Here is an 18,186-nt window from a genome sequence, read left to right as displayed (position 1 = left end):
GCTTGCGCAAAGCACTTCTTCCGGTAGAATCACGGCCACTGGCTCAATACGGGTCATTACTGCTACTGGTGAGTATTTTTTCACATCAAATGCACTACACTACAAATTAACTTAGTTCTTCACTTTCTTGTTTGCAGTTTACAAATGCTTTTCTTTTAAAAAAATAGGTTTTACTCCTGCCGTTTGAAAACCAAAACAAAACGAAAAGTCAGCAAAGTGAAATGCAAACAGATTGATTGTCAAAATTTTTGCAGTTTACACGACTATCGTGGCATACTACATCCGGAGATATTACTCATTAAAATACTACAGCATTCAAATACTCAGCGTTACCCAAAATTAAGTAAATTGATTTTCGGGTTGGTTTCACAGCTGTTTTAAAACGCCGAATTACAAACTGATAGGTGAAAAGTTGGAAAAGCTAAAAGTTATTTAAAATATAGGTTAATTATGCACCTGAAAAAAAAACATACGATTCAAGCCAAACATTTTACATGGGCCAATGAGGATTTAAAACAAACACCCCCCCCCCCCCCCTTCAAAGTTGGCCCGAAAAATCAGAGGGCAAAACAAATATCAAAAGCTTCAAAATTTAAATGGACATTTAAGTGCAATCAGCTGAAATTAATTTAAAATGCATTCCCCTGCATTTTGAATCATTTTCAGCATCTTTGGGTTGATTTAAAAATCATTTGAATTTTCGATGTTAAGTATCGCAATAATTTTTTTTCGCTAAATTTTTTGTTTTCCTCAAATCTTTCAATTTTTTAAAACTAATGATTGCAAAACAACTAAACTAGTGTAAAATTTATTTTAAAACACTTTTTGCATTCAAATGTTGAGGCTATGGCTTGTTATTTCAAATTTTATATTTTTTATTCCACCCCCCCCCCCCCTCGACCTTGGCCAGAGCCGAGGGACAAAAACTTTGAAAAATATTTGCATCGGCCTTATTTTAGTGCATTGGTTTGGTATTAAACTCTGAACTTTTATGTAAACAGTTTTTGAATTGATCGTATAAGACAAACGTATAAATCCAAAAAATGAAAACCAGCTTTAATCGAGAAATTAAAAGCGAGAGTGTGTACAACATGGAGTTAAACTTTCTGTGAAGTTGCTGTGAAGATTACCATGGCACTTTGAAAAGTTTAACTCCATGTTGCACGCACACACTCTCACTTTTAATTTCTCGATTCATTGGAAATTGAAAATTTATATAATTTTGCTTGATATAAATACCATCAGTGTTTCTGTTGATCATGAGTCATGACCCTTTTTTTGCTTTTGCAAGGCTCTTGAGTATTTGAATCTAGGTTTGAATTCCCCTAAGATTCAATGAAAAATAAAACTTGAAAAAAAAAACACGAATAATCATTTTTTAAGCCAATGTCGGAGTGTAAACAGTAGATGCGGTAGATGTTTACATAAGGAACGAGCAGGTTAGACTCTTTGTTTACACTTTGACATTGGCCCAATTACATTGTTCTGCTAGACTTGCCCAATTTGCCAGTTTAATTTTAACTGCCAAAATGTACAAATCTGGTTCTTCGTGTATGAACAAATTTATCACGTTCTAGTACTTCGATTGTGCCTTTGTCTAGTACCACACCACATCAGATTCAGGAAAAAACGTCAAAAATTTAATAAATATTATTATCTCTGCCACTTGTTCTGTCTCTTGTAATTTTTTTTTTTTGGATAAAATCCAAGAACGGCCAAGCAACAATCCGGAATCGCCTATCTGCGGGTCAAAATGGCACCAATTGTCCACGAATGCTGTAGACGACGATTCTAGCCGCGCCGAAACGTCTGACTGGAGGTAAGTTTAGTTTAAATGGGATCGTTTTTCTGAATTCGGTGCAACCGGGCGGGAAATTTGCAGTAAGATCGATTCCTCAGTTAAATTTTGTACCGTACTGACCATTACCTTTACCCTCTAGGATGTACACTTGGACAGTACCCAACGTGCCAATTAGACCGTTTGACGACAATCAACCCGAAATCGATTCTGCGCAAAGAGAGCAGTTAAATCGTGAAAAAAAATTCGCCGGCGGGAAGATCGATCACTAGGAGTTTCCATACCCGATGGTGGTTCGACCTTCGGCAATATTTGGTGAGTAGGATCGCTTCATGTGGAATTGTAGTACCATCAGTACGATCTATGTCACGGTTCAAAGTTCACGTTCAAGGTCAATTTGGTAGAGTTTATCTTCTCGTCGTTCCCGGTGGAAGATTTGCTCACGGACCAAGCGGATTACGGATGATGTCGAAAATGAAATGTCGGCGCTGATGAATTTGGATGTGGACCAGAAGCTTACCAAAAGAGAGCTAAAATTGGACAGCGCCTCTCTGAACAACGACGCCGATCAGGCAGACCTCATGTAACCTTCTTATCACAGCTTGTTTAGGTAAGTTCTATTCCGTATTTGTAAAATCACCAACTTTTACTGCTAAAAGGTTTCATCATATTTACTCGCAGACATTTTGCTTTGCTCCGCTGCATCTAGAATTGGATGTTATTTTCAAAAAGCGTATTTTGCATTTTTACTTAATTTATTTAAAAGCATTTGAAAAATACATCAAATTCTAGATTCAGCGGAGCCAAAAAATTTTTTGCTTTGGGTAAATTTACGTTATTTTCATCGGAAATTTACACGTTTTCGATATGTTTTGCCTAGGCACATTTACATCGGATGAAACGTAAATTTCCGATGAAAATATTGTAAATTAGCATCATTTATGACGTGCACTTTTGGTACATCATAAATGATGTAAATTTACCGGATTATTTTTTTCTGTGTAGATGGAAATCACACTACTAGTCATAGATTAAAGAAAATTGTCGCATTATTTTCTTTAAAACTTGAAATTAAGAATACGTTTTTGACCCCTTAAACTACGTCAACAGTAAAACCGGTACCCACCATTAAAGCCTGCTTGTCTGGGTCCGCACACATTGTAAGTCATCTGCGGCCCCCGGTCACTTCGGCCGCTCGCGAGGTTACAAAAATGGCAAGAAATATTCTTCTTTGCGCCACCACCCGACCGCCAGAGGCATTCCGACGCCATGTATTGGTGGAACTTCGAACATCGAAACCCGAGATACACAGCAAAAAATAATGTACATTTGGAAGCTGTAATTTTGGAAGGTTAAATATTACCTCTTTTATGATGTAATTTTACCTCAATTTAGACTGAAAAAGTGACATTACACCAGAAAGTGCTAAAATTACACATTTTTAGAGGTAAAATTACACCTTATTTCTGACATATAAGATGTACCCCTTCCAAGATGTAATATTACCATGATTTTCTTTTTCTGTGTACAGTGCGAAAACTAAATTGTGACTAGGTGTGATTAGACAGAAATCAGCAAAATAAAATTCGGTTTAATTTTTACTTATTTTTATTTAATTTATTTTCAAAAAATATTCCTCAACGTAGTTTAGTGACTCTCACTTCAAAATGTTTCTAAAAAGATGATGCTCAGATGATTTCGAAGCTTACTGTACACAGAAAAAAAATCATGGTAATATTGCATCTGGGAAGGGGTACATCTTTTATGTCAGAAAAAAGGTGTAATTTTACCTCTGGAAATGTGTAATTTTACCACTTTTCTGGTGTAATGTCACATTTTCAGTCTAAATTGATGTAAAATTACATCATAAAAGAGGTAATATTCAACCTTCCAAAATTACAGCTTCCAAATTTACATTATTTTTTTCTGTGTACCAGAAATATACTCATTTAAATAGCTGACAACTGTCTGACATTGGAAAGTAGACATTACCAATACTCACCGTAACAAAGCAAAATTTTAGCAAATTGAAAAAAAAAATCGACGAAACATCCCGAAATATTAAACATCCTGAACTCAGTACTAAAAACTATCAATCCCTCCGGATGAAACTCATTCCAGTTAATTGAGATGCTTGCTCATTAAGTTTTATCAAAGTCACCCCAACAGACTGCAATTCGCAATATGCAGAAACCCCAGAAAACCAGTTACCCAAACAAGCAGGCAGAGTGTGTTGTTGTGGTTTTAATAATGTCAGCCGCAGTTTTCTGCACGTGATTCGCTGACGTACCTACCCGTCCCGATCATCGGCTGGCCGGTCGGAATCGATCGGTGATGGGCTGCAGCAGCAGAAGCAGTCACGACAGTCGAGGTTACTTTTTGAATATAAAATACTTTATGGGGCGCCTTGGAATGGCCGTTTTAGAGGAAGTTTGAAAACGGGACGAAATTAAAGCAGTTTTAAAGAAAAATCATTGTAAAATTCAGTTTAGTTTATAAGTTTATGAACAGAAATATATTAAAAATCATTTGTGCTATATAAAAATACTTGTTTTCCATTGTAAGCTACTTTTATTATAATGCTGTTTTTTCGTAGCAATATCATTTGTAGAATTCAAATTCAATGCAATAATTCCTTTCTTTATTTTAATTATTTTTAAATGTTTATTTTTTTCTCATAAAACCAAGTTTATTCAATTTGTTATTTCGGAGAGCTTGTACAGAGAGCTCCAGAAAGCTTAAAGCTCCAACTTTAGGGCATCTTCGCCGTAGAAATCCATTTAAAAAAAAACATAGGTAAACATTAAATAGTTCTTAAAATTGTTAAAATGGAAGTTGAAAAATTGTGAACAATTAGTAAAAAACCTTAATTAAGTTCAACGAAAATTATAATGAAAATCAATAAAATCACTTTAAGCTACACAAAATTCAACCAAATTTGAGTTACCGCAAAATAAAATAATGTTAAAATCAAATTGAAGATGGATTTTTTTTATAAAAAATATAAAAAATAAATGAATGACTTTCCTTTTTGCCTTCCTCACCTTACTGAGGAAAGGCTATAAAATCACTCGGAAAATGAACTTTTTAATTAGACCTCCTAGACCTACCTTCATTTGTACATATCGACTCAGAATCACCAGCTGAGCAAATGTCTGTGTGTTTGGCTGTATGTAGACATTTGTACCAAATCAATGTCACTGGAATATCTCGTCACAGGCTCAACCGATTTTGGCCGGAATGGTTTTAATCGATCCGTCTTAACGTCCCCTAAGTTGCTATTTAAATTCATGCAGTTTTATCATGTATTTAAAAAGTTATGTTAAAAAAACTGTTTCATATTAAATTAAAATTATGGTAAAAAGGGTGGTTTTTTCATGAAACCCTCACATGTTATATATTTTTAGAAAGCATATGAGAAGACCTTTTAGGTGGAGTAAGAATTTTCAAGATCTGACTTACCTATCTTAAATTACAAGCAGTTTAAAAAATGGTCTGAATTCACATAACCTAAACTGGTCGAGTCTGATCGCCACGAAAAAGCCGTGTAGAGGGATGCCATCTTCCTCAAAGGCCGTGTCTGTATAATCTTGACAAAAAGTCTGTAGGTAGTCTGTTTTTCTACTCATCACTTATAGGTGCTCTTAGGTGCTGCGATCACGTTAGGGGCGATCAATAAACATGTGGACACTTTAGGGGGGTTGGAATCACCATAAATGAGAGGAAGGCACCAACCACCTAAAGGTGGATTAAGTAACGTTTTTTATATATTCTAATTAAATTTAACCAAATCATTACCCAAAATAAGAGTAACATGTTTAAAATAAATAATAAAAAAATAAATAAATAAAAATGAGATTAAATCTTATTACACTTAAATAAATTTAGGTACCAAGAACTTTTTTTATGCAAGCAATAAACTTGTTTTTAATTAAATGCAACACAACATGTTTCTGAAAATATAAACATATTAAGATTAATGTAAAATTATAATAAATTTTAATTTGTTGAAATATTCAAAACATACACAACAAACTTTTATGAAAAACAAGCCTTACCCGGCAAACTTCGTCCTGCCCTTTTTTGGTTTCCTGGCGTTTCTTGCTTGTTTGCTAATTCAGCCTCCTGTGATTAAACATTTAGTTTACGTAAATTTCCCCATACAATCTGCAGATTTTCAGGAATCGGTTCCAGAGTGGCCAAAGTCGTAACTTTTTGGCTATAAACCTTCCTTGGACTTATACGAACCCAACGCAACAAAGAGCACCTCGATCCGACGTTCCGTGTTCAACTGATTCGCGTTCGAACAAAACCGTGGAAATTTTTTATATATATAGAAGATACGAAGGCAATCAACTGATAATAAATCTTCAAACAATGGCATTTTATGATTTATTTTTAAGTGTTTGTTAAGTTGGACTCTTTTATAAATGTTTTTATATTCAATTTCAATTTTGTTTTATTAGTGGTACTTATCGGTGTACAAGTTGTGGTATTTAAAATACATTTAACAGAGATATGGGGATCCTTTCAACTATTACTAGGTAAGTACACAATAATCTTTCGATGTTTTAAACTTTGAAAAGGGAGTGACAGGAGCATGTTGTCATATAATGTGCCGCAAAAGGGATTTTTTTTACATGAATTTCTATCACATTTTTCGCTATTTTTTTTTTCAATTTTTTAATGGAATAAATTTCCTATTTTTTTGTTTTTTATATCAAATATTAATTATTTATGTATATATATATAATAAATTATTTATATATATACAGTATACAGTTGATTTGCAATCAATAGTTTTCAAATAAAAATGAAAGTTTTGACGATAAAAGATTTAAGCGTAAAAATATTCTATAATATTCAAAAGTTTTTTTTAAATATTTTTTTGCCCCCTAATTTTTTGAGCCAATTTTGGTGGAGGACTTACAAATACTTTGAACAATATCATTCTTATGGAAAATTGACTATCTCTATAAAATCTCAACAATTTTTATCGAATTCTGAACCAAATCCAGAACAGAAAAACTTTGCATGATTATAATAGTCAATGTGACTGCCTGAATTTTTATATTCAACGATTCCACAGGAAGGATCCAATTGGGTACTAAAGCCCTATTTAAATTTTTATGTACAACGGTAAACAACACGATCAAAAACCATTTCTGATCACTTTTTTTCATTTTAATGCAAAAAAAATAATGACAAGACAACATTTTTTCGATGGATCAACTATGGTCTCCTTGGAACGAGCTGTCAAGTAGGAACTTTTCTGTCAAGAAGGACTGCGAGGTTAATTTTTCAAAAATTATTTAAAAATCCATTTTAAACTCTTTGTGGTCGTACAAAGGGTCATTGTACTCAGAAAAATTAGCTTTATCGCTGTAAACAATAATATCAGAAATCTAAGCTTCATTTTAGGATCCAATTGGCAATCCGATTTGGCTTAAATTTGGCATGGGAGTTCCTTGACCAAATTAATTAGACCCGTATTTTTTGTTTGGCGATTAAAGTGCTTTTATTCGAAATAGGATTCAAATAGTAGCGTTTTACAACGATTTTTGCTAAACCAAATAAATACAAAATCGGAGAACTTTTGATTTAGATCCTTCCTTTTTTTTGCGTGGAATGGCTTGTATTATGAATTAAGACAAAATAAAATAAAATAACTGTTTACTCGTGAGTTCCACTTTTTCACTACCAGCGAGATATATAAAACAGTGCAATTAGGCAAATTATGCGTGGCGCAGTGGTAAAGAGTTATATTCTCATCCAAAGTGCATCGATTTGAATATCAGTGACGCAAAAAAAACTGTGAACATTACCTAAAAAAAGATAATACAATTATTGTAATTTGTCTTAGTTTTAATGCTTAAGATATGGAATTTAAACTCTTGATGCTTCAACGCTAAAAAGTGTCATGTAAAATTGGGACAATTAGAAACATTAAGAAGCAGATGATCGCGAACAGTCGTTTTCAGTTTTTATCATTGTGTTATTTGACACAAAAACGGCAAATAGGCCAAGATAAAATTTATTTGCGTTCCGTGCTGAGAACGCAACATTCTAAATTGACCATCGTTTAAGTCGCCCCAAGAAAACAATAACGTTCAATAACCGTTCCCAGCTTGGAGCGTTCGAAACTATGAGTGTATGGAAACCCCGAACATGTTCCCAACAACGACAACTTCAAGACAGTATACATTAATTTAAAAATGCAATAAAATAAACGATGATCGACGAGCAAGCAAGCAGAATTAAAAAACGTGGCCCGTGACCCGCACAATTGACCCCAATTGGGTGCCGCGCCGAGCCGTTTGCTGGAAGCTACGTTTTGCGAATCGGTTATTAGAACAAAATATTTGTAATAGTTTTGCGGAGTGTGGTCACAAACAGAGCAATAAAAATTGAATTTTATTTTTTTATGAATTTTTGTTTTTAAGGGAGTTTTTCGAATATGGAACCAGTGGCAAAATGATAGACAATTGAGCTTAGTAGTTATATTTCACAAAATTTGAAATGCTTCGTAGTGGTGATTCAGTCCTGTTACGCAATGAACTTTCGTGATGGAGCCCAGCGCACCTCGGCTTGTTTTGCGATGGAAGAACACGCGGCGCACCCGGCTGTGTGTGAGTGCCATCGCACACATTATGCACGGTTCGTGAGTTAGATACACGTCGTACCCGGTACAGAGATAAGGTCCGTACTTTGCCAGGTTATCATCGTGGGTTGGCAGCTCGTCAAGCTTAACATCAGCAGCGGATTTAATCGGCTCAGCTCCAAAGCGGATGTCGGGAAATGTCCCTGCCAGCAATCGGATGTAATCTGGTTCTATTCCTCCAAGAATGTAGTCTTTTTCCGCCTCCGGATCATGCTGAAAACTCCGATGCCAAACGCCACCCTCCTGTGAGACGGCGACGTTGTCGATCAGAACCATTGGACAGTGCATTATCGGATGTTCTTCACTTTTGCCAACCCCGATGGCAGCGATTCGTTTGAGCTTTGGATTAACACATATCCCAAAAGGTTTACCCTCGTGATTCTGTGCTAAAAAGAGAGCCGCGGACATGATCTGCTGGTGAAACTTCCGTTCAGTCTCGTTGAAGACGGTGTTCTTGAAGAGATTCTCCACATATTTATTCGGATGAAACTTGCATGGCCAATGACCGTTGGCCTCCTCGTACTGCCATCTCAACCTCGGCGCATCCTTAGCTACCTTTCGTACAGTCAAGTCGGTGTACAAACTTTCTACCAGCTCCTCGTCCAGCTTCTTCGACTTGAAATATTTCCCCAGCCCGTCTCCAACCCCCGAATCGTGCTCCATAAATCCTTCACGCTCCAGCAGCTTCACGAGCTCGGTCGCTTCCGCGAGAATAATTTGGCCATCACGCCCAACGCGCTTCAAATGCTGCAGTCGGGCCGGAATCGGCAGGCAGCCGCCCAGCGCCGAAATTAGCTTCGATATGTGACGCAAGTCGGCAATACGGCCAACATAAACGTCTATCAGCTTAACAGCCTCCGTGAACTCGTCTGCCATCACGGACTCTATCAAGGTTAAGTCCTCCTTCCGATCTTCTTCCTCCGCGGGCATTATTCTGGCTCGCTTGGGGTTCGACGACTGTCCTAGATTGTCGGCCATGCTGCCTTTGACTTGCGAATATGTTATCAAGCGCGCGCGATTATTTTGGAAAATGTCGACGACGATGTTGTTTGCCTTGGGACGAGTTTATCAGCAGCGGACCAGTATTTGGGACAACTCGTCTATTGAAATCTGCAAATAAACACAACATGATGGTGGAATAAACACCCCAATCGTAAACATTATTTACCTGAAAATGGCGGAAAATATCGGGAATGACGGCATAAAGTTGAGCTGGATACTGAAGAGCTAACATATTTAAAAAAAATCACACTCAAATCAAGCTTCAATTTTCAAAAGGACCTATCTGCATAGGAAACCCATGACAAATTGGTTGTTTTGAAAATTTACTCTAGAAATATTTTAGTCAAAATTTCAATTAGACAGCTCAAGTTAAAAGTCTAGAGTTTTTTTTTTATAAGGTCCTATAAACATATGAAAGACAATAGTTTATTGGTCCTTTTCAAAAAAAAAAACTCTAGAAGTAATCTTAAAATCGAAGTTCTAGACAAATTATTCGTTCAGTTTATTCAAGTTGCTGTGCTGGAAAATTAGTTTTGATATGACACCATCAGGGGGGACTATCCTATAAACAAACTCATTTAAGCCCTCCACGGCTTTTAATAATATAAAGAAACCGTAAACCATGGTAACTTGATAGGTTTGAGATAGATAGATAGAAGATTTCATAGAATTTTTGGAAGATTAAAAAGTTATTTTAATATTCTCAGAGTGTCATGATTTTCTCCATGGAAATAAGTTTGAACCAAAAAACGGTTCCAAGGAGGAAAGGTAAACAAACAACTTTTAAATATAACATGTTTTTGAAACATAACTCTCCAAATTAAAGCATTTTCAATAGAACAAATTTCATACAAAATGTGATTTCGAATTCAGTTTAAAATGCAATATGAACCAATAATAAAAAAAAAAGTTTAATGAATTTAGACAAAATTCTGACTTTTCAACAGCTTTTCCTAAAATTTAAATGTATTTTGTTAAAAATCTTATAATTAAAGCTCCAAAAATACTATTTAGGCTATAAACTTACCAGCAACAGCACCGCCTCAAGTAAGCACGCAAATTTATGCCATTTACTAGCCAGAAAGATCAAATTTAATGCACTTTTGATCATAATTTCTATTTTGCGAGACCATTTCTCATCATTTTGGTGGCACAAACATCCACACGCAAGCTGAGAGGTTAACTAGAGACCCTAAATAGGGAGACTGGTCTAAGTTTGCTAAATCGATTTGGCAACGTATGTTTTGAGCTTGGCAATACTGATATGTTTTGCTGGGCGTAAAGGCAAATGCTCGTTTCGATACGTCAAACTCGTGTCTGTTTGGGTACGTCAAATTCACTTCGACCAGTCTCCCTATTTAGGATCTCTAAAGTTAACTGCTTAACGAAAGCCGTCATCAATATATTTTCACTTGCGCTAACGATTTTAAAGCGCTTAAGATATAAAATTGCTGCCAACTACCGGCAACATGTTCTTTTGCACATTAGTTAGTTACTCACTTGAAAAATAATCCCGAAACATGTAAATAATTACCAAGCGCCATAAAAAAACAAACGCGCCAAGTCTTTTGACGTTTGAATTTTGACTACCCATTCCAATAGAGTTATTTACGTGCGCATGTATTGCTTGTACGTACACGAAAAAAAGTGAGGTTAAATTTTGTCCGGCCAGCAAAATCAAATGGTGCGCTAGTGTGCGTACGCGAAACGTCATAAAGCTCTATCGAAGGCTGAAGAAAACCGAGCGAGAAGCGTAGGCAAATAAAGAACAAAGGGTGGCCAGCAACACCACAAGCAGCGCCTGTTGGAGTGAGCCAGTGCTGCCAGAAAACTGTCTCTATAAATGCTACTTTTCGTAAGTGTTCTCTTAAAATTTCATCAATTTTGGCAGCATTAAGCAGATCCAAAAGAGCGCTGGAAGAAAAAAAGAACTAAGCTGAAAATAGGAAAATGGACGTTGCCCAATGCACTCGACTGATTAGAATGCGCTTGATTTTTTTTTTGTGTGTGCTTTTTAAATTTTTAATAAAAGTGAAAATAAACAGAAATGTTCACAAAAAGTTGCTATACTCGTTGGTGTACTTGGTTTTAGAAAATTTCAACGAACACTCCAGATTATCCAGCATCATTCAAAGACGACCGCTTATTACGCTTAAAATGGATATATTTCCCCAACTTATATTTTTTATTTGGCTCAAACTTTGTGGGAACCTTCCACTAGCGTGCACAGGGTGGGGCAACATGGGGCAGTTGCCCCACCATCCTCAGAAATTTGTTCTAAAATTGGTCAGGGGGTGTCTATAAACGACGAAATTTTCAAAACGCGAATATTTTTGCCCCACCTTCCTTGAGGATCTGGGCACGCTAGTGGAACCTTCCCTATCACTAAAGATGCCATTTTGTGCCATACAAATCTCCATACAATTTTGGCAGCTGTTCATACAAAAATGGTACGTAAATATTCGACAATCTGTAACTTTTGATGGAAATTTTTGATTGATTTTGGTGTCTTCGGCAAAGTTGCAGGTATTGATGAGTACTACTGAGAAAAAAAAATAGGTACACGGAAAAAAATTGGTTTTTCAACAAACCTTTTTTTCACAAAAAATCAATTCCTCAAAATCCGTATTATTAATATGTTTTAGGGGACAAAACACCGCATCTTACCAACATTTTGCGACGAGTTATAAATATGTATAAAAATCTAGAGTTTTTTTTATTAGGTCCTATAAACATATGAAAGACAAAAGTTTATTGGTCCTTTTCAAAAAAAAAAAAACTCTGGAAGTGATTTTTATAAAAAAAATAAATCTAGTACTTAAATTTTTTTGACCACTTCTGTTTGTTATAAAAATTTGGTCATTTAATCAAATGTTATAGTTTTCAACAACAAATAACGTTTTGAATGTTAAAATTAACCATTCACGCTGAAATGGCTACGAATCGTTAAGAATCACACACAGTCATCATATGCACATTCCAAAGTGCAGTAGTAGGTAACACACGCAACGTTAATTATTGTAAAAAAGGTGCATTGATAAGTGTTGACGAGGTAGAAAAAATAAGTAATATGGGTGAGTGAACATGCAGATACGCGGTCGATGGTTAAACTTGCTTTCATCGCATCCGAGAGAGCCACACTGCCTGCTCTAAAGTCGTCAAGCCGGTGTGTTGGCAACAGAGAAAAACATTGAAATATCCAGTTCGTGCCGGATATATTTGATTGAAACTGACGCACAGCGGTAAACTTGGGGAGACTCTCTTCCAACGATCGCGACTCATGGACTGGAGCGGTGGGTTCCTTCGTACACGCACCTTTCGATCGTTGCTGTTACTTGATCCAGGTTGACATTGCCCAGAAATGGTCAGCCATGCCACTAGAATTAGTGCGCTAAAGCACCGTCCAAGAGGAGGCGAAGAAAGAGGTGCCCCTCACGTGATCTTGACGGGGGGCGGCAGTGAAGAGAACAAGAATAAGGCCAATCGAGGGATCATGGCCGAAGCTAGACTCTGAATTTTAATGAACGCGGACCGGTTTCGATTAATTTCAATTGAAATGGTTTCGTTTGGAATAGTCATTAATTGAAAATTTGAGTACAACACTTTTAATTATGTCATAGGATATGCACAAAAAACACATGCATGAATATTATTTACTAACAAACCATCCGCAAGTCTTTCGGTATCTTTTGCAAGGTTCTGCTCTTACTACCGTCGCCGCTTAGTAAAATAACAAGAAATTTGTCATGAAATCAGACGATTTGGCAAGATTTTAATATTTATATTTTTTGTTTTGATATAAATAAGGTTAAAAGTGGGAAAATAAAAAATAAGATAAAACTCTATTTTATCATTAGTTCCTAAGAAACCTTCGAATAATCGAACTTCGGATAACACTGACCAACAAAAATTAACAAAAATGGCCGTGCAGGCTAAACTCGAAGGAAAGCATGAAGTTTGAGGTACCCAGAAACACGTGCACTTTGAATTTTTCAAAAATATTTAGAAAGGGCCGAATGGTTTTTCTCCAAAGTTTGTATGGATAATTAGGGCGGTTCGTCGCTGTTGCATACAAGCAATAAATTGCATGCAGTAAGTGGGAGCAGCGAACAGCACTAATTCTTCATACAAACTTTGCAAAAAATCATTCGGCCCAGTGCTTTCTCTCAAGTTGAGCCTGCGTAGAAATTGTGTTGGTCGGTGTAATCGATTCTGGACTGTATTCAAAATAATGCTACATGACTGATCACGAATTCTTAAAAATATTGTTATCGAAAAAATCTGAAATTTGTCTATAACTGTATAATTAAGGTTACCAACTGTATGGATTTTATCCTTATTATTATTATTTTTATTTATTTATTCAATTAAGTAACGTAAGACTTCATGTCTTTTCAAATGTTACAATGTTTCAAACTGAGTGAGGTGGTTTTTGTTTAAGCTTCTTGCTATTGTTGTGTGCTCTCATTCCCTAACTAATTAGTCTAAACGAGTGAGTTCTTCTAATAAACTCTGCTTAAAACTCCCAATAGTTGTACACGATTTGGTAGATACTGGTTATGAATTCCAGAAGACAATGCCAATTACTGTACGGATTTTCGACTTTCTACGCGGATTTTTTTTCGGCCGGATTTGTTTACGGATTTTTACGTACACCCAAACGGCAGTCGCATGATAGTGATGCATGGCGGCATAAAAGTATATCAGAATCTGCATGTAATCTGTCCTCATGCATTTTTTTACGATATAGGGGTATGACATTTTTGCCCGTTACCGACAATCATCGACATTACAGACGGCTGATTGATTATTGCAGAAAAAAGAAATCTTAACAGAACGAGGATTGAACCATCAACTTTTTAGTTGTTGATCCGACACGCTACCACCGCACCTTGGACGCTTGATGAATTGCGCGGGACAGAGCACCAACATATTCTTCTCTTTGAAGTGTTTCTCGGGGACACGCCAGCATTATATATGTTGATGAAAACTGCAGATCGCTGACATGTTTACACAACGGCAAAAATGATCCCCCCCCCCCCCCCTTCAAAGTTAGCCCGAAAAATCAGCGTGCAAAAAAAAAATATTTTTCATAAAAACTTCAAAATTTCAGTGTAAATTTAAGTACAATTAGCTGAAATCAATTTAAAATGCATTCCCCTGCGTTTAGAATCATGTATAGCATGTTTGGGCTAATTTAAAATGTTTTGAATTTTTGAAAAAAAAATTGATGTTTTTATCAAATCTTACATTTTTTGAAAACTAATAATTGCAAAACAACTGAACTAGCGTAAAATGCATTTTAAAACACTTTTTGCATGCAAATGTTGAAACTATGGCTTGTTATTTCAATATTTATATTTTTTTTAAATTCTTAAATTCAATTTTAGGCCCTAACTTACTTTCTTTCTTTCTTACTTACTAATTACTTAAAATAATGCTTAAATTGTGCAGTGCATGTCTTCCACTTATAAGTTATTTCGAAAGAATTTGTTTAACGCCGCGTATGATCGTATGCGGGTGTCTACAGATTGCTCTGTTGTGTAATAATAGTATAATTTATGGCGTTGTTTTAATTTACATGTTTTGTGAAATATGAAAACAATTCAAGTGATAAATCTTTTTTTTTTCAATGTTTATGTATCAAAAAAGAAAAAGGTTACCAAATTTGGATACTGATAATTCGACGCCAACATTTCAAAAAGCATCATGTACAAACCATGCGTTTTGAAAAAAACGCATTTGAATGTTGAGCATCCATTTTCAATTCCCATTTTAATATAAAAGCAAAATAAGATGTTCTAATGACAACAAACGATGAAAAACGTTGCTTTTATTGATACTTGATCATCCAAATTCAATAAAACATCATTTCCGTAATTTTATTTGAGTAAAACAAACATAACTCCTTTTGAAATCACCAACGTCCAATAACCCAGAAAGTGTCAAAATGTACATGATGCCTTTTGAAATGTTACCGTCGAATTCTTAATTGGAGTGATTAAGTGATTAATCGATGCAATCGACATGTTTGACATAAGACGGATAAACAATTTTCTCCAACACATGTAAGCGCAATCAAATGATAGATAATCAACATACAAGCATGATGTTATTTCGAGAAAACATATGGTTCAACCAGCAGTTTTCAAGTGATGTTACACATCCAAACACATTAGTAACACCAAATGCGAACCAAATCTATAATTTACACCAACATGCTGAAAAAGGTTTTCATCCACACAAGCAGCAACAAGTTAGCTAGTGTGGTGTTCAATACAAAGTATGTTACTTACACACTTTACTCAGACGTCAAATTATGGGATTGCGTTGTGACGGAAAATACAACGTATTTAAAAAGAAGATTTGATTGTAAAATTACTTGAACCACTAAATACCATCATTTTAAGGTCAAAAAATGTCCCGCCAAAATCAAAAGTATTCCATCAAAATGATCAGTCGCCGATGAGGTTTGCTTACCCAATCATTCATAATTGTTTTTGTCGCGTCGTCTTCCCTCGGGGGGTGATCTAACCAAGTGAAGTTCGATGGCTGGCGGAGATGATGTCAATCGTGATGGGAGACCAAACTAACAACGCGATTGGTCAGCGTTCGGATAGATCATTCACACCACCTTCCTAACCAACACCAACTGCGGCGGAACCAATTCGAGGGCAATTTGCGCCAATTCTACACACTAAAATGCCTCTAAGGGCCTAGGGGAGAGGGAGGAAATGTTGCGAATATTGGACCTCTCGATGGCTGGCCTATCACTGTGCACTTTTGTGTTGAAAGATTATTTTTATCAATGGGGGGAATGACAGCTGACGGATCCCGTTTTTACGCATTTGCTTTCCACATTTGTGTGACCGGAGTTGAGGTGGTGTTTGTGAGATACGAGCGGGCGATTTTGTCGACGCCAGAGTTGCCACTTTCATGAATACGTTTTATTCCAACATTATTTTGAATTAATCTTATATTTTTGTCTGTTCTGTGAGTTCAAATGAATGCATTAAAAAATACATTTATAGATTTTTTTCAAGGTCCAACAATCAAAACGTTAGTTTTTATTTTAAATAAGTTTTCCGTTTAATTCTACATTTTAAAATACTATTGATATTTTCGCAAATCGACTTTCAATCTTTTTAAGGCTGGTACAATATTTTTAAAAGTTTTTTGTCCTCCCCTCGACCCGGCTCCCAGTCACGAAATATTCTAGCAGAGCTGGTTCTGCCAGAATCGTGCTAGAACGGTGGAACAGTTCTGCTAGAATGCTGTAAGAATATCCAGCTTTGTGAGAACTCTGCTAGAATCCTGCTAGAACGTCGTGACTGGGCTAGAGTCGAGGAAGAAACCTTTGAAAAATATGAATTTGCATGGTTTTCCCTATATAACTTTTTCCTTCGATTCGGTATGTCTGATATTTGGCACCGTGAAAGAAGGACTCTTTCCCAACATTTTACGGGGAATACCGAAATATTTTGTTGGGGGGTCTAGAGCAACTTTTTTTAAAGATTTTTTTTCGATTTTATGGGATATTTCTTCAGAATAGCCGCTGAAAATCGGTGCATTCATGTTGATATCACTCAAATTTCAATTGAATGTGCTTTAGGAGACTCTAACTAAATATATTTGACCAATATTTGACATCCAATAAAAAGTTTCCGAGCCAATTTTACCAAAAATCAAGCTTTCTTTGAAATTACCCCAAAATTCAAGCTGGAAACCGCAATACGACCGAATGTAAATCTTTAATTTGTACAATCTGTCATGAAAATACAGCAACGCATTGCCCGGACACAAATTTGAGCATTAAACAATGCAAAACATAGGTTATTTAATCAATAATCTAATAATTACCCAATAGGTTACAAACAATATTTTTTTAATCTTCTGCCATCATTACATTTTGAAACATTTTAAAACCAATTAAATTGTAGAAAACAGTTTTCTGAACAGTTTTTTCAGTTTTGGTTCTATGGAAGCAGAGATGTTCCCAATTTTCCAAAAATAAATAGTGGCTTTCTCAAACATTTCTTGATTTAATTCCCTTTCACATGATGAACACTGCCTACTCAGATATTTTTTATAATGATAATATTTTATTGGAACATTAATATTTTATCAAGTTTTGACGAATTCAAGGAAATTGGGTCCTAATGCCAAGCCTAATGCTCAATGTCAATTTTTATGTACGTACAACAGTAAAAACACGATTAAACCCTATTTCTGATCAATCTGTCAAGTAGGATTTTTTATGTCAAGAAGGAGCGCGAGGTAATTTTTTTTTTAAATTGATTTAAAAATCCAGTTTAAACTCTTTGTGGTCGTACAAAGGGTCATTGTACTCAGAAAAATAAGCTTTCGTCGGAACAATAATATCTAGAGTTTTTTTAATAAGTCCTTTAAACATATGGAAGACAATAGCACCCTTACCAAAAATCATGATTTTCTGAGTTCAATATCCCACTTTTCATAGGATTTTTTTAGTTCAGGTACTACAACCATAAAAATGGTTATATGGGTTGAACTAAAAAATTGGTATGAAAAGTGGGATATTGAACTCAGAAAATCATTATTTATGGTTAGGGCATCAGCAATCCAAGCTTCATTTTAGGACCCAATTGATAGCACTGTCATTAAAAACTTAATTTTTCAATCCCCCCCGTCTCGGACGAACACAACTGCAAAAATATTTTTTACCGAAATCAACCTTTCGCTTACT

General features: G+C 35.6%; 1 protein-coding gene across 1 annotated transcript; it reads right to left on the bottom strand.

The window, feature by feature from the left end:
- Window positions 1–8,283: 8,283 nt before the first annotated feature.
- LOC120423617 (probable inactive tRNA-specific adenosine deaminase-like protein 3) lies at window positions 8,284–16,207 on the bottom strand. Its single transcript, XM_039587484.2, has 2 exons — window positions 15,942–16,207; window positions 8,284–9,569 (listed from the first exon to the last, which is right to left on the bottom strand). The coding sequence occupies exon 2, from the start codon at window positions 9,435–9,437 to the stop codon at window positions 8,304–8,306; it is 1,134 nt and encodes a 377-aa protein (XP_039443418.1). The 5' UTR covers window positions 9,438–9,569; window positions 15,942–16,207; the 3' UTR covers window positions 8,284–8,303.
- Window positions 16,208–18,186: the final 1,979 nt, after the last annotated feature.

The sequence above is a fragment of the Culex pipiens genome, chromosome 3 (assembly GCF_016801865.2).
Source record: "Culex pipiens pallens isolate TS chromosome 3, TS_CPP_V2, whole genome shotgun sequence".
Taxonomy (NCBI): domain Eukaryota; kingdom Metazoa; phylum Arthropoda; class Insecta; order Diptera; family Culicidae; genus Culex; species Culex pipiens.
The sequence above is the reverse complement of the archived record's forward strand: the minus strand, read 5'-3'. Positions and strand labels throughout refer to the sequence as shown.